The sequence below is a fragment of the Hyperoodon ampullatus genome (genome assembly GCF_949752795.1).
Source record: "Hyperoodon ampullatus genome assembly, chromosome: X".
Taxonomy (NCBI): Eukaryota; Metazoa; Chordata; class Mammalia; order Artiodactyla; family Ziphiidae; genus Hyperoodon; species Hyperoodon ampullatus.
The window spans coordinates 7294875-7321694 of record NC_136913.1 but is presented as its reverse complement, the minus strand read 5'-3'; the positions used below and the strand labels follow the sequence as shown (position 1 = coordinate 7321694).

General features: G+C 49.8%; 1 protein-coding gene across 1 annotated transcript in view; it reads right to left on the bottom strand.

Moving 5' to 3' along the window:
- The window catches only part of WWC3 (WWC family member 3), a gene marked incomplete at its 5' end in the record, with an annotated part of 116539 nt that overhangs the window by 71315 nt on the left and 18404 nt on the right, over positions 1-26820 (bottom strand). The window contains one exon of the mRNA XM_079727496.1: positions 3291-3400. Coding sequence (XP_079583622.1) covers positions 3291-3400 — 110 coding nt within the window. The remainder of the gene's footprint in view (positions 1-3290; positions 3401-26820) is intronic.

Below are 26820 nucleotides of genomic sequence, written 5' to 3'. Positions count from 1 at the left end.
CTGAGCGCCCATCCTTTCCTTCCTCCTCCCTCCTAGAGGCATCTCCACCTGGACGGACGCAAAGTAATTCTGAGTCACTCGTCCAAAGCAGAACCCATTCTCACACAGCGCCCTTTCACTACACAAACCAAAGCAAAGCGGAGGGAGCCACGCTGACGAGCGCCTGCATCTCCCGCCTGCCCCTCGGAGTAAGCGCCTTCCTCTGGATCTACCCACTGAGCCCGCCTGGGACTCACCCTCAGAGGACTCGTGCTCCTTTCCCCACGCAGAGTATTCCACGGGTCATCCACAACTGGCAATTCCTGCCCCTGCGTATCATAGTGGCCAACATACGCCTTCTCTCCTTCTCCCCCTACTTCAGTCAGACCCTCACGATCTCTCTCCAAAAGCCACCCTCTGTGCGCTCACCAAAGTGACCTTCCCACCTCTGCCTCCGATTCTCTAACGCGTGGCCCTTTTTAAAGCACAAGGTTGTACCTTGGCGTGATGAAATGTTCTGCAACTAGACAAAAGTGGTAGCTGGACAACAGTGTGAATGCACCAAATGCCACCGAACTGCACGCTTTTAAAGGGAATTTTACGTTCTGTGCATCTCACATCAAAATGGTTAAAAATGTAAATTTTAGGACATCTTTGCCCCATACACACAAGAGCACCTGCTAGGATGTTTCAAGTAAGTCCTTCCTTTTTAAACTCCCTCCCAGCAACATCCCCTACCCCGCTTCACACTGCTACCCCAGGGCCCCTCCTAGAAAGCCTCTCTGGGCCTTAAAAGCTCCCATGGGGAAATAAAAAACAAAGACAACAAAAATCGGGGTCCTGACCTAGCCCCGGAGTCCAGATTCAGTGGGCCGAGGGGGCGCGGGCAGTCACAGCTGTTACAAGTGCCCGGACGTCTCTGACGTTGATTCAGCCGTGAGACTCGCCCCGGCCGACAGGCATCGTTCACACTCTGCCCGGTGCACCCGAGAGGCTTGGGAACCTTGCAGGTGATCCACGCAGGGCCCCTCTGGTCCCTCAGCTCACCATCGATCTGCACAGTTCCAACTTAATATTTGACTCCCCAGGTCCTGTGCCTTTAGAGAGCTTTAAAGCTGTGCTATCAAGAGTTAGATTCGGGCTTCCCTGGTGGCGCAGTGGTTGGGAGTCCGCCTGCCGATGCAGGGGACATGGGTTCGTGCCCCGGTCTGGGAGGATCCCGCGTGCCGCGGAGCGGCTGGGCCCGTGAGCCATGGCCGCTGGGCCTGTGCGTCCGGAGCCTGTGCTCCGCAACGGGAGAGGCCACGACAGTGAGAGGCCCACATAACGCAAAAAAAAAAAAAAAAAAAAAAAAAAAAGAGTTAGATTCTCAGGAGCAAGTTTTCTGGAATAGGGTCTCCGGCCCATGTACAAATTGTTACAATAATAATCTTTTTTTTCCTGGGGAAAAAAACAGAGTTGGGTTCCCTGAAGGTCTCAGAAGGAGGAGGTGGTATGACTCTGGAGCTGATGTCCTCAGCCACATCCCCCATGGTGCTGGGTCATCCGTTATACTCAAGGGGGCCATTAGAAAGTCCATGGTGATTATTCAGTTTTCGGTTCGTGGCCAAGTCTAGCGTGTCATGTCGAATCCTTAGGGTGGAGTCTGGGTCTCACTTGCCTGTGTCCCCAGGGCCTCAAGAGTGGCCAGCACACAGAGGTGCTCTGTGACACTTGCTGTGACTCAGCCAGCAGGAGAGCAAGGCACACCGGCGGCAAAGAAGGGGACACAGAGGGAGGAGGCAAGCGGGGTTTACGAGACACGAGCCGGAACGGGTCAGTCCTGGGCCTCGGCGGCAGGTAGGCGCCTTCCAAAAAGGTTGCGTAAGGCGGATGCCTGTGCCGTTCAGCACTGCCGCCCGGGCCCAGAGAGGCCCACAGCACGGGCAAGCTGGCCCAGAAGGCCAGACAGCCCGGCCGCACGCAGCCCAGGGGCGCCGGGCCAGCCGGGCCAGAGGGAGGGCGGCGGACCCACCCGGAAGCCCTCCTGCCACTGGCATAACCGCCGGGGAGGGCAGCAGGGCCAGGGCGGCACTCGGCCCCCTGCCCAATCCCTGGGTAAGAGCCGCAGTCACGTGAAGGCTGAGGGTACAGATCGGAAACGCCCCTGCCCCAGGACCCTGCCAGGACACCTCGCCATTCAGGGTTCCAAATGCTGAACTCCGGAGGCCGGCCGGCAGGTGGCAATGCAGGAATCAGCCCTAAAGATACCAGCCCGGGTCGATCACACTAAGGGGACAGGAGGAGCCATGGGACTGAGCGTGGAAGAAGCTTAGTCACTCACATGCTGGGCACCCCGCCCCCGGCCTCCCCCGCACTCAACAAATCGAAGGACAAAAAGCGCACCAACGGGAACTTCGGATCCCAGTGGTAATGACGATGACAGAAACACTAGGCAGCTAGAACGAAAAGCGGGGAGTGAAGAAATGTGAATGTGAGAGAGAAATGGGTCCCCAGCTGGTCCCTGATGGAGGAAGGCTGAGGAGGCGGCAGAGAGCACGGAGGGCGGGGCACAGAAGGCCTAGAACTAAATGCTGCCCGGGAAGCAGCGTGTCATATCGGCACCACGGACACTCCAGGTGGCTCAGCCTGTTCGGGGGGCCGTCCTGGGCACTGCACGAGGGTGAGCAGCATCCCTGGCCTCCACCCACCAGATGCCGGGAGCACCTCTCCCAGGCATGACCATGAAAAATGCCCCAGACGCTACCATGTGTCCCTGGGAGGCCAAACCAGCCCCAGGTGAGAACCACTGCTCCCAGCAATTCTACCAAGGAGGCTGGCATGGTCAAGGACCCATTATTTTAGCTGTGGTCTTTACATCATTTTCTCCCTTCACAAAGCTCCAAAAGGTTTGGTATATTAAAGTGAAAATCAAAGGGATAAGACAAAATGAAGTTAAGGTAACCACCTGGGCATTCATTGTTCCAAGAACTTGTAAACTTCACTCTGCAAGAAACACCCTTCTCATTTTGAGAGAAATTTCTATTACTAAACTGCCTGGGAAATTTATTCCTTCTTTTACGTATTCAAACTCTGCATTCCACATATTCTATGCAGTCCTGAGCAACACACAAGCCAGGTAGCTACACAACTGCTTCACTTTTTGAAGAACTCAGCTAATCAACACTTCGGATGACATTGATAAAAATCCAGTTTAATGGTGCATTGGAGAGTAACAATTGTTTCACTCTACAAAAAGAGTTCCTAGCGTCCGTGGGATCAATATGAAAAGTCATTCATATGTAACAACTCAAGTGTGGCACTCTACTTACTATTTATGTGGTCCATGTAATAAATTCCAATTTGTTTATCATATACAGTTTCCCATCCTAAAGGAAGTTCATCCCCAACACAGTCGGCAAAGGTCAATGGCTTTGTTATCCTGCAAAATAAAATTATGAAAGCAAATTGGAAAGTGAGGTCAATTTCATGTAAGTTTGCTGAGTGGATTCTAGAATTCGGTTTCAATACAAAATTATTATCTAATTGACTGCTTTTGCTCCAACTATTTGGTTGGAAAATTAACTCACTGGCTTTGCCTCAATAATCGTCAGTAACAATATCAGTACACTCACAGTTAAAAGCATTACTATCTCACAGTGCAACTTTAAATACCGGCAAAAACAGATATTGACAGTTACAAAACAGGTAAAACAAGCATCTTCTTCCAAGCTGTATGTTTAATGAGGTGATGACAGTGGAATGTCGCTCTGCCACAACAACAGGAGAGCACCTATGTCCTCATTCCCTGGCAAATGTTTCCCCCTCACAACTTTCAGTTTCTGTACATTACAGCTTAAATGTATCTAAAATGTATTTGTAAGTTTCATCTGCCAGTGGTCATAAGTGAAGGAGTTAAACGTTAACCACTGACCAAAGGCAAAAAGCCAAACAAGCATGGTAACAATACAAGGAGATGCCTACTAAATACTGCCTGTATTCTTTACACAGTAGGAATCAGAAACTGCAAAGGATCCTCTTTGTTTTCTGGAGAAAAACAACAAAAGCACATTGTCTACAGACATTTCTCCTTGAAGTAAATCTGATCAAGGAAAGCTTGGCTTGACACAGATAGATAAAGGAAAGGTTTTCCAGATGGGTTTAAGTAGAACCTCCCCCGCCCCTACACCCCATGATCACATTGATTGACAGGACAGCTGTGGCATAAAACAAGCCGCCCCTATAATCGTCTGAGTCCAGGCAGCTATCTATTCAGTTGTCTCTATAAATGCACACTGACTGGTATGCATGGGAACCTGATAACCGAAATTTCACTAACTCAGTCTTCCCGCATCTCTGTTCCAGTCTCTGGCCCCAGGAAAGTGAGACACCACAACCAACGCCAAGCCCCACAAGACAAGTATGAATTCTGAACGTGTTATTTCCCCAAACTGGTTCGACAACAAAGCTCTGTCTCTGCCAGTAGCTTTTAGAAATTGACAAACACTATCAGAACGGCACTGATTGAACTCATCTTCGTTTTAAACATAATGGTTTTAAGAAGTTAGAGTCAATATCAAAACAGAAATACATATACAGAAGGTAAAACACACCACGGAAATCCTCTCAAATACGATGTGCTCAAAACCCCATGACATCACAAGATGAGCCTACTGCGTAGTGTCGGTCCCAGCCCCAAACACCAGTGTCCGCAGCACGGTTCCTTTACGGGTCAGGAATGGTGTGGTGGCGGCGTGGTTCCAAGTCAAACAGGTAACGGCAGACTGTTGTGCGTGACTCAAGTCCTGAATGGGGCCAAGCCACAACAAATGCTACCTGAAGATAAACTGAGTCCTGAGCACAACTCTGCTATTCTAGATTCACGTATAAGCCTAGAGAAAGATGCCCAAGCACAGGCACGTTCTAAGCATCTTGACATACATGATCTCATTTAGTAGACAAATATAGGTGGGAAGGGCTTCCCTGGTGGCATGGTGGTTAAGAATCCGCCTGCCAATGCAGGGGACACGGGTTCGAGCCCTGGTCCGGGAAGATCCCACATGCCGTGGAGCCACTGAGCCCGTGAGCCACAACTACCGAAGACTGCGCACCACAACTACTGAAGCCTGTGCGCCTAGAGCCTGTGCTCTGCAACAAGAGAAGCCACGGCGATGAGAAGCCCGCGCACCGCAACGAAGAGTGGCCCCCGCTCACCACAACTAGAGAAAAGCCCCGTGCAGCAACCAAGACCCGACGCAGCTAAAAATAAAATAAATAAAATTAATTAATTAAAAATATGTATATATACATATGTGGGAAGCCTGACCTTCTAGCGCTGCTGAGCCCGATTCATTTACTTCACAACTCACAACTGTTATAAAACTATTGCAAGTTCATAGTTTTCAATTTTCTATCCAATAAACAATGCAAGTAAGTAAAATAACACTTCCATACTCTTTCTTCTAAAAATAAACGGACACATCTACCATTTTGGTAAATTTTATTTTGGCCTGATATAGAATCCGTATGTCTGATTCCACTTCTCTAAACAGAGCATGGCCTTTGCACGATCATCCACAGAATCAGTACTTCGAAGCAAGCAGATGACGAGTCACGCCTCTCGGAGTCCAGCTCGCACCGTGAGCAAGGAGAAGAAGTTACCAAGTCCTTGCTGTTGATCTCCTCTGTCCACAGGGCTCACACTTGGAGACCCTTTACTCACTTGACAGCAGTTCGAACAGGCTCAATGAAGAAGTTTTCCAGCTTCCAAAAGACAGAAGTGGTAAACTAGAAGGCAAGGACAGGGGGCCCTTGGGCAGGAAGAAGGCAGCAAAGGAAGCAGCTGACAGCAGGGAGAAACACCCACTCCCTGGCTTCATGCATTACACCGTGAAACATCTATGCTGCGCTTCTTCTTCATCCACCTATTTATCAGGAGGACACACCCTCCAGACTTCCAGATAGCTGTAACTTCATTGTATGCAGACAGATTTTGGCATGATTCTCAATAAGAGCATCGAGGATATCTAAATTTATTGTCCTGGCACCCACAGTTATTTATGCCAGTCCAGGCTCTTGAGTTCTCATCTCCCCGAAAACTTGATGCTAGATTTTTCCCACCAACTCCTTCCCACGGTCGCCACACACAGACCCCGGGGTATTTTTGTTTCTGTTGCACAAAGTTTAGGAAATACACCTAAATAGGAGAGAAATGTCCATGCACACCACCACTCAAAAACAACCATTAGGGCTTCCCTGGTGGCGCAGTGGTTGAGAGTCCGCCTGTCGATGCAGGGGACACGGGTTCGTGACCCGGTCTGGGAAGATCCCACATGCCGCGGAGCGGCTGGGCCCGTGAGCCATGGCCGTTGAGCCTGGGCATCCGGAGCCTCTGCTCCGCAGCGGGGAGAGGCCACAACAGTGAGAGGCCCGCGTACAGCAAAAAAAAAAAAAAAAAAAAAACAACCATTATTCCTATTTTGATGTGTCTTCCTCCATCTTTTTTCTATGTGTTCTTTTTATTCGTCTTTTTCTGACATAGTCATGATCGTACAGTATACACAATTTTCTCCCCTGCCTTTTCCACTTAACTTTGTAACATATTTACTTAATAATTCATACCTTGAGTCTCTCCAAAGATTACTCAAGATGGCCTAACGCTATAGCCTAAGTATTCTGTCCCCACTTGTTATAAATTATTTGTAAACATCACCTGGGACAAATGAATAGATTAAGCTCCTTGAGAACAATTACCCTGTCTCAGCTGCCTTTGAACCCCCAGCACCCGGTCTAAGAATAAATAACTTGCATTTTTACAAACAGTTCGTTAAGGGGATTAATATGTTTTACCTAAGCACTCTCCTACTATTTTTTTTTTTTGCGGTACGCGGGCCTCTCACTGCTGTGGCCTCTCCCGTTGCGGAGCACAGGCTCCGGACGCGCAGGCTCAGTGGCCATGGCTCACGGGCCCAGCCGCTCCGCAGCATGTGGGATCTTCCCGGACAGGGGCACGAACCCGTGTCCCCTGCATCGGCAGGCGGACTCTCAACCACTGCGCCACCAGGGAAGCCCTCTCCCACTATTCATAGCTACACTATTTCCTAATTTCTACTAGTGTAAATATTCATGAGAGCTGCTTTTGAAAACAGTTCAGCAATTTCTCAAATATATAGTTAAACACAGAGTTTCCATATGGGTCAGTAGTTCTACACCTAGGTGTATACCTAAGAGAAACGAAAACATGTGTCCACACAAAAGAATGTCCACAGCAGCATTATTCGCCATAGCCAAAAGGTGAAAACAACTAAGGGCCATCAACTGATGAATGGACAAATAAAACATTGTCTATCCATACAATGGAATAGTATTCAGCCATAAAAAAAGAATGAAATACTGGCACATGCTACAATATGGATGGACCCTGAAGTCACTGTGCTGGGTGACAGAAGCCAGACACAGTGGCTACATGTTGTATGCATCCATCTACAAGAAATGTCCAGACCAGGCAAATTCATAGAGACAGAGGGTAGATCAGTGGTTGTCAGGGGTTGGAGATAAAGAGAGAACAGGGAGTGATTGCTAAGGGGTTAGGCTTCCTTTAGGGGGTGATAAAAATGTTCTGGAATTGGATAGTGGATGATGGTTGCACAACTTTGTGATTATACTAAAAACTAGTAAACAGCATGCTTTAAATGGTGGTTTTTATGGTATATGTGAATTACATCTCAATTTTAAAAACTATGACGAAAGGAACATCTCTGTGCATATAGCTCGTAATCTGTATTTACAATTATTTTCTTTGAAAGATTCCCAGAAGTAAATTTACGGGGTTGAAGGGTATGAAGGTCTTTTCTCCTTACTGTGAAGTCAACGTAAAAAATTCATACAGTAAAGTATAAAGCATAGGAAATAAAATCACCTATAATCCAGAAGCCCTGGATTCATGGTTTAGCTTATTTTCCTACATTTTTCCACAGCTGATATCATACTAGATACAATTTCACACACTAATTTTTTTCATTTGTGTATTTCCTCATGTCCTTTAAGTCTCTGTCATCATCGCTTTCTGTCATTTTAGAACGTTCCATCATATGCAGTAAACCATAACTTTTTTACCAGGCACCTCAAGTCATCTATTTAGGTATGTTCCAATTTTCTGTTCTTTCTTATAAATCATGGACATGAGCTCACAGCAAACACCTGATGTATACTGCCAAGGTGCTTTAGCATCAGCATACACTCCTATCAGTGAAGTGAGAGATGGCCTTTCTCATCACTCTCTGGGGATATCTTGAATGCATTTGTTCAAGGGCTCGGGACAAATCTGGATGGCACGAACGTGCTTCACTTTCAAAGAACAAGCAGGTAGGGAGTGCAGCGTAAGCTCCCCAGCATTTTCAGGCTGTGGGGGAAGTGTGCGATGAGCTGAGAAGCCGGGCACCAGTGTCCTCCCGCAGCAAAGTCCACTCTGCACTGGGACATGAAGGCCCCCACGCGGCCAGTTCTCACTGGTCTCCTCCTATCTGAGCGACATCAACCTGGAGCTGCCAGCTCTCCCTGCCCTCAACCGCCCCACACAGATCTTCCCACTGTAGATTCCCCGCTTCACAAACGGCTCTTCTTGGCCTCAGCAGAGCACATGAATATGGTTTGCTGGCCGTTCTTACCAGAATTGGTCCACAAGAAGGGAGAGAATGCTGGAGGACACAGACACGGGCTTCTTTTTGTTCCCTTTTGCCTGCTGCATCCTGCGGGGCTCTTTAAGAAATGGCACTGGGCCATCTCAGCCAGTACCAGTTCCCAGAGAACCATTTACTTCCATGAAACCTTGCATGAGTCATTCCTTCTCTCTCTGGGCCTGCCTCAGTTTCCTAATCTTTAAAATGGGGGGGGGGGGAGGACTTCCCTGGTGGTCCAGGGGCTAAGACTCCACGCTCCCAATGCAGGGGGCCCAGGTTCGATCCCTGGTCAGGGAAGTAGATCCCACATGCATGCCACAACTAAAGATCCCGCACGCCGCGACTAAGACCCGGTGCAGCCAAATAAATAAATAAACATTAAAAAAAAAATGGGGGTGATCCGACCAACCTCACGGGGTCATGCTGGCTGGGTGCAACCTCCTCAGTTACAGCGTGGAGACCAGCTGCATCCACTCCCATTCCTGCTTCCCCCGCAACCTCCAACAGACTTGCTTCAGACCCTATTAGTTTCCTCATGCTGCTGTGACAAATTGCCACAAACATGGTGGCGTTAAACAACACACTTGTCATCTTACAGCTCCGGAGATCAGAAGTCCAACTGATTTCACTGAACTAAAACCAGTGTCTGTAATAGACTACTGGCATCCGCGGCGGCTTCTTGCATCTTCAAAGCCAGCCACGGCCGGCAGAGTCTTTCTCAGGATGCCATCTCTCTGGTTCTCCCTCTTCCACTCAGAAAGACCCTTGAGATTACACTGGGCCCACCCAGATCATCCAGGATCACCTCCCCGTTGCAAGATCCTTTATTTGGTCACATCTGCAAAGTCCCTTTTGCCATGGAAGGTAACATATTCACAGGTTCCAGGGCGTAGGACGTGGACACCTGGGGAGGCCATCACTCTGCCGAGCAGACAGCCACCGAGGGACTGCAGGGCTGACAGCGGGTGGAGCCGGCGGCGGTGGCCCAGTGCCTCAAGAGCCATGTCCTCACTCCCGGCCACACTCAGGGGGCTGGAATATCTGACACTGACTGCCCTGAACTGCAGAAAAGTAAACGTGGGCGGCAGAAGGTGAGAGCAGAGAGCAAAGTATGAGCACTGATTCTTTTTATTCAATCCATGAAGGCAAGTGAATTTATTTGGATGATACACAATCTTTCTAATGGTGAGACTGTTTTTTTAATTGAGGTAACACTGGTTTATAACAATATGTTTCCTGTGTACAACATATTTCGACTTCTGCATACACTACAGCGTGCTCACCACCAAAAATTTAGTTTCCATCCATCACCATACAGTTGACATGCGTTGAGGTAGCCCTTCCCCCCACCCCCTCCGCTCTGGTAACCAGTACTGTTCTCTGTGTCTATGTGTAAACACTGGTTCTGAACGCATTTTCTTTATCCAAAGGGGGCCAGGGTAATCCTGTGGTGCCTGTACTACACTTTCCAGTCTCCTGGAACAAGATAATCTCTATATTTCCCATTCACGCTTATTTTTATTTATTTATTTATTTATTTTTGCGGTACATAGGCCTCTCACTGCTGTGGCCTCTCCCGTTGCGGAGCACAGGCTCCGGACGCGCAGGCTCAGTAGTTGTGGCTCACGGGCCCAGCCGCTCTGCGGCATGTGGGATCTTCCCGGACTGGGGCACGAACCCGTGTCCCCTGCATCGGCAGGTGGACTCTCAACCACTGCGCCACCAGGGAAGCCCCACGCTTACTTTTAATATGCAATTCAGAGAGGATACTATTCATCTCAATTTCATTCCAAACCAATCCTCAACAAATTATGATGACTCCCTCACCTTTTCGGACACACCTGGTTCACAGCGAGTTTCACAGCCCGCCAGAACATGGACCCCAGGCTGTTTGTGCTTATTTACGTGGTGAGTTAGACCCTGTTTGCTGTGCTAGTGCTTCTCCAACTTCAATGGTGTAACACTGACACCCAAGAGCTGGGTTCTCACTTAGCAGTGAGTGGGTCCCTGAACTCCCTGAAATTACACAAAAACAGCAAAGTTAAAACAGCAATGAATACACCACAAGCCTGCCACATTCGTCCTGAAAAGTCACTCAAATAATCACATTTATTATTTATAGAACACGCATATACTTGATTTGGCAATTGTCATCTAGTCTCAATTCTAGAATTTAGGGTAAAAAGTAATCACACCTAGAACTCAGTCTAAACATTGCAATTGACATTTCAGTGTATTACTGTAGCACGAGTGACCCGATTTTAGGGCTGAGTCTTAGAATTGTTCTTGAATTACATTTGTGGTTTCCATGTGAAAAGACTGTTAATTACATATTATCAGTCTGGGGGCTTCCCTGGTGGCGCAGTGGTTGAGAGTCCGCCTGCCAATGCAGGGGACACGGGTTCGTGCCCTGGTCTGGGAAGATCCCACATGCCGCGGAGCAACTAAGCCCGTGCGCCACAACTACTGAGCCTGTGCTCTAGAGCCCACGAGCCACAACTACTGAGGCCCGTGCGCCTAGAGCCCAAGCTCCACAACAAGAGAAGCCACCGCAATGAGAAGCCCGCGCACTTATCACTTTGTAATAAGTGACAGCACTTATCACTCTGTAATCATTATTTGATATGGCTGCCTCCCCTAGTGGTCTGTGAGTTCCTTGAGAAAAAGGATTCTGTTTCTCTAATTTGTCTTTTTAGACAGCCAGAGCCCTCACATACAACAGGCCTTCATTAAACTGTTTGATAAACTAATCAGGCCAATTTCAGAAACGTATCATATAAAAACCACAATGGCAATTAGTAGTCAAGGAACAACTGGAAGAGGGCAGACTAGAATTTGACTGAGCTTGCAAAGCCTAAATTGTAAGAAAAACAGGGCTCAGGAGGCCAAGGTGCTACGGGATCATTCCTCCCTCGAACAGCTCTCCTTAGGCAGATACATCCTAGCAAGGGAGAAAGGTGGTTCAGCAGGCCACAGAGCGTGATGAAATGTCCCTGAAGACCTCCCACAACCTCTGTTCTGATTCTCTACCGACCAAGTCCACTTCTCATCTACACTATGGTTTCCTGAGTGTGGGCCTTTCCACCAGGAAGGGAGTCCGGGGTGGACAGGGGCGAGATCCTGGCAAGATGTTCTTTCCTCCAGCAAAGAATAAAGTGTCCAGGGCCTCCCTGGTGGCGCAGTGGTTGAGAGTCCGCCTGCCGATGCAGGGGATGCGGGTTCGTGCCCCGGTCTGGGAGGATCCCATATGCCGCGGAGCGGCTGGGCCCGTGGGCCATGGCTGCTGGGCCTGCGCATCCGGAGCCTGTGCTCCGCAGCGGGAGAGGCCACGGCAGTGAGAGGCCCGCATACCACAAAAAAAAAAAAAAAAAAAAAAAAAAAAAGAATAAAGTGTCCAAAGGCAAACCAATCTAGGAGGTATTTCGGACGACCGGCAAACTTCCTGGGGGCTCCACCTCACCAGAGATCCTACCGGTTCTCACACGGGTTCAGACACTGGTGAACCGAAGTCACAACACCTGAAAAAGACCACGAGCTGGTGACTGAGTAAGTGTAAAGTCCTACAGTGTATGTTTTGTTGAATCATCCTGACAATGGACAGATACTGCAACAACTTGTAAAAACATCATGGGAAGAAAAACTTCCAACTGAGGCAACTATATTTTAAGCACTTACTAGTGAGGATGAGCCTGGGCAAATGACTGTCTGGCTGTGCCTCAGTTTTCTCATCTTTACTATGGGGTGGTGGGGCTGAAAGGCTGTAACCAGTATCAAGGTTTTGGGGACTTATTACATAGTCCATAAACATGCATTTTCCTTCCATGCTATTTTTTCCTCTAAAAACTGGGGGAATGTCAGTGTTATTCTGATGTAGCAGTATACTACTATACGAGTGGAACACAGTTTAAAAGCCTGGGATTGAGATGCTAGAATGCAGGGCTGAGCAAGCTGCCCACAGGCCAATATGCAAGTCTACCACCCAAAGGAAACCACAGCCAGAGGGGCACCCGATCACAGTCACCTGCCTGAGCACCTCACCCAGGATGGTCTTCCATCTCGAAAATGACAGAAAAAGAATTTCTCATCAAGCCCATCAAGTGCACAATCCTGAGATAAGTGAAAACACTTTGTTCACCTCAAATGTAGGCTCTAATGATACAACTCAGACTAAAATAAAGACAAGGGGCTTCCCTGGTGGCGCAGTGGTTGAGAGTCCGCCTGCCGATGCAGGGGACACGGGTTCGTGCCCCGGTCCGGGAGGATCCCACATGCCGCGGAGCGGCTGGGCCCGTGAGCCGTGGCCGTTGAGCCTGCGCGTCCGGAGCCTGTGCTCCACAACGGGAGAGGCCACAACAGTGAGAGGCCCACATACCGCAATAAATAAATAAATAAATAAAGACAAACTTCAGCCCAGTTAGTAAAAAGAATTCTCTAGGGCAGTGCTGTCCAACAGAAATATTTACAGTGAGGACCACATACTTAACTAAAAAATTTCTAGGGCTTCCCTGGTGGCGCAGTGGTTGAGAATCTGCCTGCCAATGCAGGGGACACGGGTTCGAGCCCTGGTCTGGGAAGATCCCACATGCCGCAGAGCAACTAAGCCCGTGCGCCACAACTACTGAGCCTGCGCTCTAGAGTCTGCGAGCCACAACTACTGAGCCCATGTGCCACAACTACTGAAGCCTACGCCCTAGAGCCCGTGCTCTGCAACAAGAGAAGGCACCGTAATGAGAGAAGCCCACGCACCACAACGAAGAGTAGCCCCCGCTCATGGCAACTAAAAAAAGAAAGCCGGCGCACAGCAACGAAGACCCAATGCAGCCAAAAATTAATTAATTAATTTAAATTTTTTTCTAGTAGCCACATTTAAAAAGGTAAAAATAAACAGGCGAGATTATTTTAATAATATTTTCTATTTAACACAGTACATCCAAAATACTGGGCTTCCCTGGTGGCGCAGTGGTTGAGAGTCCGCCTGCCGATGCAGGGGACGCGGGTTTGTGCCCCGGTCCGGGAAGATCCCACATGCCGCGGAGCGGCTGGGCCCGTGAGCCATGGCCGCTGAGCCTGCGCGTCCGGAGCCTGTGCTCCGCAACGGGAGAGGCCACAACAGTGAGAGGCCCGCGTACCGCAAAAAAAAAAAATACTATCAACTTGACATGTAATGATTATAAAAATTATAAATGAGATATTTGACATCCTTTTTGTGGTATGAAGTCTCTGAAAGCCGGTGTGTGTTTTACGCTGCGAGCTCACTTCCTGCTGGGCTCGCATATCTCAAGCGCCCAGTTGCCCATCTGGCTGCGGCTACTGCGCTGGACAGCACAGCTCCGGGACCTCACCTCGTTCTCTGACAGCCTGATTCTACGAAGGACCACAGCAAAGTCCACTGGCTGAGACTGAGACCACTTAAGAAACATCCAGCCTGAGACACCGTCTTCTACAGCCCCTGGCGGGGATCTGGAAGGAGTCAGGTTTCTAAGACCACAAAACATCCTGCAGGGAACTGTTTCCCTTCTCTCCGCCCCTGGCTGCCCATCCGCCTTCCCAGCAAGCCCCGCGGGAACAGCTATTCCCAAACTTGGAGCGTTCTCTCCCTTTCCCATGCTTCCCTCCCGCCCCCTTCCTGTTCACATCCTGATGCGTCTTCCAAGATTTGGCCCAGATTCCTCCTGTCCAGACCCAGCCCACCCCAGCAGGAAGTAAGCTGTCCTTTCTTGGGCCAGCCTCAGCACTTTCCCTCTCCTCCTGGGACAGTTATTAAAACTCTAAGTAGAAGGTGGCTATTTGTTCACATCGCATCTGCCGTAGCATTTGTTCCTTCCGGGCAAGAATGGCATCTCCTCCCGCTCTGAGCTGCCCCCACAGAGCTCCAGGGCGCACCACAGGGTGAGTCACAGACGAGACCCGATTAAGGGCGAGTGGAGCCTGCCACCAAATACATGTCCACGGCAGTTCTAGAGCTGTTCTCACACGTCTCTGCCTCGACAGAATATGCTCATGAGCAGGTGTGCAGACCTGAGGTTTGAGAGACTGGATCCAAGAAAGTGGGCTGCTGCGTGACGGATGCATCGCTTCCTCTTCGGGGACGGGAGGAACAGGTGCTCGAGATCTGTTTACCAGCGCCATAGGAAAGGCGGGCTTGTCGCATCACGAATGGCATCCTGGATGCACAGCGCTAAGGAAGGAGAGCCAGTGCAGGCTGGAGGGCCCTCGCAAGGAGACCCACAGTCAGCTCTGGGCCTCCCAGCTGCCCTCCAAGCCTCCGCGCCCACCCAAGCATGCACAGGCCAGACCTCAGAACCTAGCCCCCTCCCGATGAACCCCAATGGCTCCTCCTCCCCGGGCTCCCGACCAGGCTGACTGGCCACCAGGGAGAAGCCCAGCCAATGCGGTTCTCAGCAGGGGTGGGTGGAGAAACGACAACTCCCAGGAGAGTCTGACTTCCGGAACCCGCCTTTTACAAAGAGGAACCAGAAAAGCAGGCATTCCAAAATACACAGGCAGAAAGCAGATCAGCAGATCAGTGGCTTTCAGGGACCAGAGTGGGAAAGTGTGGTGATGGTCGTCCAGCTGTATACAGTTACTAAAACTCATTGAACTACAGTAAAATGGTGGATTTTGTGGGATGTAAATTACACCTTACTAAAAGCTGTGTTAAAAAAATACACACACATTGAGATTCCTAATAAGTACTTCATTTACAGTAGGAAGAAACAATGTCAGGACTCCAAGTCATATGAAACACTTGGGAGAAGAAAAAAAAAAAATCCAAGGACGTAGGTGACTGTCATCTCACTCACGTTAAGCTGTTACACACATCTGGTGATTCTGATCCACAAATTCTAAGTCATGGCTGATCAATGTCCCGGACGTCTTCCAAATAGCTGGACACATATTGAAACCTTCTCTAAACCATCATTCCCAATCCTCTGTATTCATCTGTCACATTACTCTACGTCACGCTCTCACGCTACAGCCACAGCCCATCAGTGAGCAGTGAAATTGATTGAGTAGGTCCCAATCAGTGTTTCGGTTTAAAAAGAAAATACTGGGGGCTTCCCTGGTGGCACAGTGGTTGAGAGTCTGCCTGCTAAAGCTGGGGACACGGGTTCGTGCCCCGGTCCAGGAAGATCCCACATGCCGCGGAGCAACTAGGCCCGTGAGCCACAGCTACTGAGCCTGCGCGTCTGGAGCCTGTGCTCCGCAACAAGAGAGGCCGCGATAGTGAGAGGCCCGCGCACCGCGATGAAGAGTGGCCCCCGCTTGCCACAACTAGAGAGGGCCCTTGCACAGAAGCGAAGACCCAACACAGCCAAAAATAAAACTAAATTAATTAAAAGAAGGCTCAACATTTAAATAAAAAATAAAAAAAAAAAAGAAAATACTGGAGCACATCACACCTCACCAGGGTAGGACGTACATACTACATCATGACACTTTTCATTCCATGGCACATGTGATACAGAATGGTCTCCTACTTCCCGGAGCGGTAACTGGCAAGGCAGCGCTCCGGGATATACCTGTAGGGGGCTGCATCCAGTCACACAAGAACCACCGCGCTTAATGCACAGGGCTGCCGCCTACCACCTGTAGGTTTTGCAGACACCGCTGAAAGTGTGCAGTCACAGCCGCCAGCCCCCCCGAGCAAAGCCCGCATTGTGCTCAGAGGGACGGGAGAAACTTCTTGAATCAGCACGACAATTTTAAAAAGGTGGGTCCCTCATAACCACCCCCACTTTACCTAAGGAGGAAACTGAGCTCAGGGACGGGCACCTAAGAAGCGGCAAGACCAGGGGGGAGAAGACTGCTGGGGTCACCAGCGGCTCTCTGCACTCCCATCGAGCTCGGAGGAGGGATTCCAGGCAAAAATGAAAGGGCTCCTGCCAGTCAGGCAGGAACCACCATCCCTGAGGAAAAGAGTGGAAATAAAGATGCTGTATTACTGCTATAAGGATACGCATATACGCACCATATGCTGCTTTCAAATAATTTTTACCCTCCTTACTCTCCTGACAAGTTGCTAATGATGATTACTCAGAGGAGACTACAGTTTGGGAAGTTAATGACCATCTTCTTATTTTTAGTATGGCCAAAACAATAGAAGAGGGACTTAAAATACTCTTTTAAGAATAAAATACAGTGCTATAAAAATTTGGTTCTAAACTTACTACTGAATACCACAGACAGGAAGGGATATTTAAAAGTTAAAAGGGGAGGTTTTAAGGAAGGATTTGGGAAAAAAAAAAAAAAAAGAAATAGTAACAATTGACGGAAGAAGAAAGTTCAAGTGAAATAGGAGAGGAAAACACCACTGGCCAAGGAGAGAAAAGAGGCCCAACAATAACATTCTTTAGAAATGGCATCACAGGGGGAGGCGACCCGGAACAGTCTGGCCATCCTTTCAGCCAAGCGGCACACAGGCACACAGCGGCAGAGACGGCACAGAACTCGGCTCTGTGATCTCAATTTCAGCTTTGCAAACACTGCCGAGATCGAGCTCTCCCCTGCGGACTGCTCCCAGCTGCAGAAGTCCTGTGCCAGGCTTCTAAGAGTAAGAGCTAAAGGATTTTATCACCCGCTCTTTTTTGTATTAATTACCTCCCCCCACCAAAAGAACCCAGCCATACACACAACTTTTTAGCAGTCACTTCATCTGCTTTCTTTTGGGCATGAGAATTCCATTCTTTACAGATGCCTCTTTGCATATATAGCCATCTGAATCCATGAACAAAAGCAGAGGGGAAAATGCCTGAACATCTGAGACATTCAGACACCCATCAAGCTCTGATGAAGAGACATGTGCCAGGAAAGGATGCAGGGAATGGCACGTGCTCACGGTTCTTTCAGGTCCTGGATCTCCCTGGGAATCTGAGATAAGCCATCGATCTCCTCCCTAGAAAAACATGTTTACACATATACCCAAAATGCTGCCCTCATGTATACACGAAATGCTGCCTGTCCGGGAAGTCCAGTTTCGGGAACCCTGTCCCCAAAGCTCCCTGCCCAGGGGAAGAGGCACCAGGGAGAGAGCACACACAGCTCCTGGAGGAAGGGCCGGTTTCGCTGGCCGTGGGTTCAAGGCCCAAGAGAGAGGAGCGCCAAGGCCGCTTCCAACCTGCCCAGGGAGGACGGGGGACCTGCCCAGGCCTCACGCAGGGCGGGTGAGAACAGGTGAGGCGAGAGGAAGCCTCTCCCCCCACCCCGCCCCCTGAAGGCACGGGCCGGCCTGACAAAGAGCGAGGCTGCAGTTTGCAGGCGGCAGGGAGGCCTGAGGAATGGAGGCGGGCGCGCGGGCATCAGATCTGTTTCGGAGGAAGGTCCCTCGGGCTACAGAGAAGGTGGGCAGCAGGAAGGGGGCGCAGTGGCTGGGCGGGAAAGGTCGAGGCCCGAGGAGCGCTGGGCCTCCGTGACGGGGGCAGGTCCTTGAGTCGCGGTGAAGCCACTCACCAGGCCCGTGCTGATGGCGAGGGGACACCTGAGCTGAACGCTCTGGGAAGGGTAACAGGAGTAACCACTTCTGCCGTTTCCGGGACCCTGCTGGGTTCCCTTCTATGTGACATCAGGAAGGCGGTGAGCTTAAGGTCTTGGGGGGCAGCTCTGCACTAACGTGGGCCCGCCCGACGGGAAACTCATTCTCACTGTAAAGGTTCTACAACGCAGGGCTCCCCTGAGACTCTCCAAGGAGGCAGGACGGGTCATCGCTGCCTCTGCGGCAGCCTCCCTACCGGGCCAGCTCGGGCGGGGACCACAGGCACGAGCGAGGCAGGCTGGGTGTTACTGGCTCGAGTGAGGATGTCCCGTAACGTAGGAAGTTGCCCCCCAAACTGCAGGCGCTGGCGCAGGGACTCTGTCATTTTGCTCAATACCAAGTCATAAAAATTGTTTAAAAAGTCCTCAGAGCAGGACTGTGGGTAACAATACTTGGGCAGCCCCCTGAAGCGGCTTAAGAGTGAGCCCCAGACTCCCCTTCAGAACTGAAAAGAAGCCAGGTTCCCACCTGGAGGAGCTGAGTAAATACACCGCGTGACAACAGCGACTCGAAATTCCCCACCGCGTGGCCACAAGCCGGAGCAGTCAGCATCTGCACGCCAGCGCCAGGGCTCCTTCCTCGCATGCCCCCGCCACTCTGGCTGAACTTTCTGGACCCTAAAGCCTCTAGAAGGCCATTAACATCCACACCGAGCCTCTCAAGTGCCCTCACTGAAATGTGCGTGCAGGCCCCCAGGCTGGCCGCGGGCTGGGTTCCAGCTCATTCCCTCAGAACCCATGCTCCAGCCCTCTCCCGAGGTTCCTCCCACCACCAGGAAGCCTGTGGGGCCGTCCCCTCAGTCCTGCTGACAGGGACACCGACAGCTGCTGCACGCGCCCCCCTGGAGCCCTGGCCGGGGGAGCGGGGGTCGTCGGGCTGGGCAGGACCGCTGGCTGCTGTGTCCAAAACGGAAAGCAACACCTAGAACAAGTAACCTGCGATTTTTCTGAAATACATCCGTTCTGTCAAACTTATCGGGGCACATCCCCAAGACCAAGCCGCCAGCGCTCGGCGCCTGAGCCCACCTGGCCAGAGCTCAGAACTGTCACCAAAGACCACCGTTAAGGTAGATGGGACTGGCCCCGATCGCTGGAACACTGCTCCCCTCATGTGCCTGGGGTCTGCTTCGTGATGGCAGAGGGGACACAAGTGAAGGAAGGAGCTCTTCCCAGGACCAGAAACCAAGGAAGACTAAAGGGCTCTGCCTGTCCCACTTTGGGACATCATGGCCCAGCAATCCAATCGCAGAGAATGAGACCGCAATGACGCAGGCCTTCTGTCTTTGTTATCCTCCCCCAAACCAGCCCAGTGCTCTGAACCCTGAAGTGACCTTGCCTCATCTTCTCCCTCCAAGCGTCCACAGCCCCCTTTCCCTGCAGAGGCTACCTCACCGCGAGCCCAGGCAATCCTGCTCCCAAGACTCTGCTCTGAATCTTCATCGAAGGGCAAGTGCCTTCAGACGCCCCAACTAGTCTGTGCACATCACGAAGTCAAGGATCCTAGAGGTCTTGCCTCCCCAGTACCCGGCACAGACCCTGACCCTACAGCAGGAGTGCACTGCGCTCAGATGGATGGAAGGAGGGATGGAGTGATAGGGGGAGCTGGAAGGATGGACGGACGAATGACAGAGAGAAGGACGGAGGGAGGAAGGGATGCATGGACTGAAGGATGGACAAAGGGACTGACGAAGGGATGGATAGACGGATAAACAGTTGGATCAGTAGATGGGTCAATGGAAGGAAGGAAGGGAGGGAGGGAGGGGGGGAGGGGGGAGGGAGGGGGAGGGAAGATATACAGAGGGATGGATGGATGACGGATGAACAGAAGAATGGAGGGATGGACAGGTGGACAGAGGGATGGATGAAGGATGCACAGAAGAATGGAGGGCGAAAGGGAGGGATAAAGAGGTGAAGAAAGATGGCAATGAAGGAAATGTGACTTTAAAAATGAAAACATGCAATACAATGCAAGTTCTCCTGAAACTTCTGTCACCCATCCCTGTCTTTCTGCCCTAGCTGGATGATCCTCACCATCTCTCACAGGGACCCTGTCACCTCTCCAGAGCCCCCTCCTCCACCCATTCACCACATCAGCACTGGTTACAACAGGCTAAGGGAGCCTCGGTTATGGAACAATTAGTGGTCTAATTCTATCCGTGTAGAACGGTATATATGGCTGTTTATATATCTATGGATGTAAATAGAAAACCTCAGAGAATAAACCAAAAAATAAAAAAAAAATTAAAAAAAGAGGTGAAGAATTCATCTATATAGGCCAGTGGGGAAGAAACTTCTAGAAAAGTAGGAAGCAAACGGATTAAGGGAAAACTCCGTCCTCCTATCGGGTCTCTCCTGCAAGTCAGAATTCCCAAATCAGGCCCCTTGGGATTTATAGGCAAACACATTCCAGGCAGGCTTAGGGGGCCAGAGGGCAACCCAGTTCCTTCATATCTCAGTTAGGCTTTATTTCCTTCAACTGCTTTCCTAACTAACTGGGATGCTGGAAGGTAACAAAAGAAGGAGCTGAACTCAACAGTAACCAAACACCAACCAAGGAGAAGTCACCTCAGAACTTGCTATTGATCTGATTCTCATCAGGGCCACTTTGAGAAAGGGTGGGTGATTCGGGGGTGCCACAGAGAGGAGCTTTCCTGCACTGTCCACTGAGGAAGCCACTAGTCACATGTGGCTATTTAAAGTTAAATTAATTAAAATTAAATTAAAAGTTCATCCTTCAGTTGCACTAGCCACATTTCAAGTACTCAAGAAATGTATGTGGCTAGTGGCTGCCATACTGGACAGGGCAGACATGGACCATGTCCATGATCACGGAATGTCCTATTGGACAGCACTGCTCCAGAGTCACAGGGAAGTGGGAGAATGCTGATTTCCCAGGGGAAGGAGGCTGGGTGAAATGGGGTAGAGAGAGGCAGCGGACAACAGCTCACTGAAGTATTTTCTCCGAGCAGCGTGTATTTTAAGGTTCAAAATCTTAAAACACATTGACACTTCGGTTCACTAATCCCACTATACAGGGGTTCTCAACCAAGGGCCACTGTGCCTCCTGGGGACACCTAGCAGCATCTGGAGACATTTCTGGTTGTCACAAGGGTGGAGGGGAGGTGCTACTGAGTCTGGTAAGTGGAGGCCAGGGATGCTGCTAAACATCCTACAGTGCACAGGACAGCCCACCACGAAGAATCACCCAAGCCCAAATGTCAATAGCAACACCTATGAAAAATGATCTAAAATAGGTGAAGAGGGCTTCCCTGGTGGCGCAGTGGTTGAGAGTCCGCCTGCCGATGCAGGGGACACGGGTTCGTGCCCCGGTCCGGGAAGATCCCACATGCCGCGGAGCGGCTGGGCCCGTGAGCCATGGCCGCTGAGCCCGCGCGTCCGGAGCCTGTGCTCCGCAACGGGAGAGGCCACAACGGTGAGAGGCCCGCGTACCGCAAAAAAATAAAATAAAATAAAATAAAAAATAAAATAAAATAAAATAGGTGAAGAGCTTAATGTATAAAGAGGGGCATCACAGTACTAGGTACAATAACAGGAGAAAGGAAACAAACCAATAAATTACTGCCCACCAACAATCATGTAATAGTTAGTCCCTGAGGACCTACCACAGGCCAGGCTCTGCTCAGGCTCTGTGAGCAAGGGAGCAAGCAGCAAAACAGAACTCCCCTCCTGGTGAGGTCTACCTGGGATAATGTTTAAAGTGTGTTTAATAAGACACTGGAATAACTTGGAAGTGCTTCGGTTGCTGGTCAGGGAGAAAGGGTGGCTGTAAAATTACTTGATATACCACCACATTTTCTTTACTTACGAAAAGAAAAAAGACTAGATACAGACAACACTCAAACACAACAGTAACTGTAGGTAGAGAGCTGGAGGGGACTGTGGTATGTCTATACAAATAAAATAAGCCATTTTGTATGAGAGAGCGTTTACCCAGAACCCAAAGTGGCCTCCTCTCCTCTCCTCTCCCCATGATCCCACCGGACAAGTGCGGCCATCACTGAATTCTTCCCGGATTCCTGCTTCTCTCTGTCTAGAAGAAGGGCAAACCAGACAGCGAGAGCTGGAAGCACATGACTCCAAGGCCGTCCCAGGGCCAACTCAGCCTGCAGCTGTGTTCTATCCGGTTTGCAGTGCTGGCCCTCGGATATTCTACCAAAGCCCCAGTGCATTTCCAACATTTAACCTCAGCAGATTTCATTTCAAATACCTGAATTTCTAACTCCCTTAGAAATCGGAAGAGCTGGCACATGGGGATAAGAGTCCCCAAAGACAAAAACGGCTAAAGCTGATGAGGGCCATCCCCTTAGGAAGGGCCACTCACTAGCATGCCACAGTCCCCACCACTCCCTGTGACCTCTGACATCTGGCAGTTTGGTTGGGGGCCCAGCCCCGGTGGGTGTTTGAGGCTGTAGTCACCACACCAAGGTGAGCTGCAGAGGTGGGCAAACCCTTCCTGGAGCATGGCCCAGCCAACAGACGAGACGCACAGGGAGCTCCTGCCACGCAGAGCTAGGCACGAGGCTTGGTATAAATGATGCTCGTGGTCGCAGGCAGGTAATCTTGGCTAAGGATACGAGAGCTTGGGGACCCCACCCTAGGAGAAGCTCTATGAAATTTGTAAAGGGCTATTCATTTGTTTCAATACTCACTACAGGAAAGCTATTTGAGATGCCAAGGGCCAGGAGTTAACCTCCAGGAATTCAGCTCAGCCAGGGAGCAAATAAATAACAAACTGCCACTACCTGACAAACTCCCTCAATGGTAGGGGCACGCGGAGGGCGATGGAAGCTCAGAGGAGGAAGCGATGCAACATAAGCATACGTGATTTTTAGGTTCAGCAGAACATCAAACCCTGAGGCCCCGTCACTGCTCCAAAGCAATAATACAACGGCATTTACAGCTAGCTATCCGACCTTTCGTTCCCCTTTACAAACCTCAGTGTTTCTGGTTTCTCACGTCAAGGCTTATCTGCCCGAGTTTTATGATGAGATTGAAATCATCAACAAATATTCATTCATTACCGTGAACAAGATGGGTCTGTACGACAGTGGATTTCCACACTGGCTGCAAGGAGAATCACCAGGGACGTCTGGATTCACCCCGGAAGTTGGACCTCATTGATTTGTGGGGGAGCACGAGCAGCAGTAGTTTTTAAATGCTCTTTAGATAATTATAACTTGAAGTCTGGCTTGAGCCAACTTGTAGAAGTGAAGCTCTCACAGGTGAATAGACTTCCGGCTCCTGGGGGGCGGGGGCATCTCCACAGAGAGGGAAGATGGGAGGTGAGCGGAGTCAGGAACTCTATACGGGAAGCACATGATCAGTTACTTTAAGCAGCATCTGCTTTTCAAACTGAGAATTCCACCTAGAATATTTCAAATATCTTTAGAACTCTAATCAAATAATTATTTATTCAGCCCAGGGCTGGGTGATGGCATTGCCACTTCGCAAGTGCAAGAAAAGCTCTGGGAAGCACGGGGGATGAGGGCAGGCCCCAGACAGTGTACAGTCTGGCAAAGAGGAGAGAACGGAAAACTGCCAGCCAAATACATGCACTAAAAACACTTCACGACGACATGCTTCTGCATGTGGTAAAGAGTAAAATGCCACGCTCATCCCACGGTCAGTTTCTCCTTTTTCAGAGGGAGACGGTGGTTCTAAAATAGTCATCCATTTTTAAAACTGGTACACAGAGCACATGCTAAGCATGAGACATGCAGCTGACCAGGAGATTATTCGAAACAGACTTTCCTTTGCCTTCTTTCTAAGGGTGAATGTGATGCGGCACTTAAGTAAAATGATCCTATAAAAACTGCCCAGCAAAATATACCACGTGCCCTAACTTGGAATTTAATTAAACACGCGCATTTCTATGGAACTGAATCCCTTGGAGGTGACCTTTTTTCTTCTGCTTTTCTGCCCATCAAAACCCATTCTTCGGAGTCCCTATGCTATTCCCGAAGTGTGTATGGAAGTAAGTCACTTTTGACCAGCTGGAGACATGGACGGGGGAGGCCAGGGGGCGGAATGCGGCAGAAGGTGCAGGAAGGAAGAACATGGCAGGGCCTCGGCCCCTAGGAAGCCAGGGGCGAGAAGGGACCCACCAGGGTGATACAGGATGCTGTGGGAAACGATGCCAGGTCAGCGGAAGAAGAGACTCCTAGGCCACAGAGAGCCCTAGGGAGCACGCCCTGCCCTGCCCCCATGCCCAGCCTCCTATCAGATGAGAACTTCGACTAGAAAGCTCCACCAACCATCCCACGACCATCCCACCTTCTCAGTTTTGAGCCAAGCCCTCAGCCTCCTTTGGAATTAGGGTCATGAGGTAGGGGGACAACAGACGGACGATATCTTTCTTCAGAGGGGAAAACCGCAACATTCCACATTACCGTGATTAAAGCGGAAACACCGCATGCAAGCACCAATCGTGCTCTCTCCATCAGAAGAAACCAAGAAGAAACAGCAAGCGCACAGCTCAGCATCTTACACACGAATGCTGAGGTGCCCTTACCATGGGCACAGGAGAAACAAGCAGATGACATGTCACCTCCTGAGAGGCCTGACAACATGGCAAGTCTTGCTGGTACTCCAGGGAGGCCAGGCCATCCTGTCATGTGAGTGAGCGTGACGCTCTGCACAGAACATTCTGGAGAAAGGGGAGCAGGGAGCTGATGCCGGCTGATCCTTTCTGGAGCTGCTGGATTCTCTGTTTTGATGACACCTAACCTTTCAGTCAGGTCGTCAGTCGCCTTAGCTAAACTACTGCTTCACCAGGTAGTTGTTTGTTTGCGGGGGAAAGGCGGCTTATCAGAACCCCGTGGTTAGGGGGCGACGGGCTGCATTTGTTTGTTTTCAGAAAGCTTCCCAGGTGTTCTGCAGGAAGCCCCAAGAACCACTGGTCCAGATCAGTGATTCCTGAGCTTGGTTGCTAATTGAACTCACCAGGAGAACTTCTCAAAAATGGACACCAGTTGCAAATCATATACCTGACAAGGGTCCAGTATTCGTTATATATAAATAACTCCTAAAATTCAACAACAAAAAGGCAAACAACCCAATGAAAAACTGAGCAAAGGAATTGAACAGATATCTCTCCAAGATATACAGACAGCCAAAAAGCACATGGCAAGAGGCTTAACATCATCAGCCATTAGGGAAATGCACACCAAAACCACAATGAGATACCACTTCACACCCACGACGATGGTCGTTTTTTCAAAAAAGCAAACAGCCAAAAAACAACAACAACAGAAAATAACAAGTGTTGGTAAGGATGTGAAGAAACTAACCCTCATGCATTGCTAGTGAGAATGTAAAATGGTACAGCTGCTGTGGAAAAAAATAGTTTGATGGTTCCTCAAAAAGTGAAACATCAAATTACCATATAACCCAACAATTCCACTCCTAGGTATATACCCAAGAATACTGAAAACAGATACTCAAACAGACACTTGTACATGCATGTCATTGCAGCCCTACTCACAAGAGCCAAAAGGTGGAAACAACCCAAATGCCCATCAACAAAGGAAGGGATAAACACAATGCGCTCTCCCCGTACAATGAAACGGGATTCAGCCCTGAAAAGGAATGAAGTCCTGATACGAGCTACCACGTGGGTGAGCCTTAAAACATTACGCTATACACAAAAGACCATACATTCTATGATTCTATTTACAAGAAATGTCCAGAATCAGCAAACCAGAGAGACAGAAAGCAGATCAGTGGTTGCCTGGGGCTGGAAAGAGGGAGGAATGGGGAGTGACTGCTTAATGGGTATAAGGTTTTCTTTTCGGTGACGGAAATATCTTGGAACTAGACGGAGGCAGTGGTTGCACAACACTGTGAGTGTACTAAATGCCACTGAATTAACCATTTTAAATGGTTAGTGGTTAATTTCATGCTATGTGAATTTTACCTCAGTCTTTAAAAATGGGAAGAAAATGGATATCAGGGGGCTTCCTCGGCCCTGCTGATCAGAATCTCCTAGGGTGGGGAGATATACATATATATACCACCTTAAATTAATATAAAACCGAGAGCATTTCTGTGGCTAAGACCTCAGGGTTTTACCTGATGCTATACTCATCATGGGTAAAGAGTATGACATGCTGCTCTCACTCTCTCTGAAAAAAATTATGCATTTTAGAAATTTTTTTTTTTTTTTTTGGCTGCGTTGGGCTTTCTCTAGTCGCAGCGAGCGGGGGCTACTCTCCGTTGCGGTGCGCGGGCTTCTCACTGCGGTGGCTTCTCTTGTTGTGGAGCACGGGTTCTAGGCACGCGGGCTTCGGTAGTTGTGGCGCACGGACTTAGTTGCTCTATGGCATGTGGGGTCTTCCCGAACCGGGGCTCAAACCTGTGTCCCCTGCATTGGCAGGTGGATTCTTAACCACTGCGCCACCAGGGAAGTTCCAAAACTATGCCTTTTAAAACAGCATAAATAGATGTGTAACATTCAGAAAAACGAAAATAATGACAAAATCATGGCAACGAGGCACTCAAGAGCAACGGAACCAGGACGGTGTGTGGATTCAAAATCACGCCCCCAAAATGATGGACGGACCCAGAGTGTAGTCCGCAGAGACGAACACAAAACAAACTGGAGAGGTGACCTCAACATCACCGGACTGTGGTG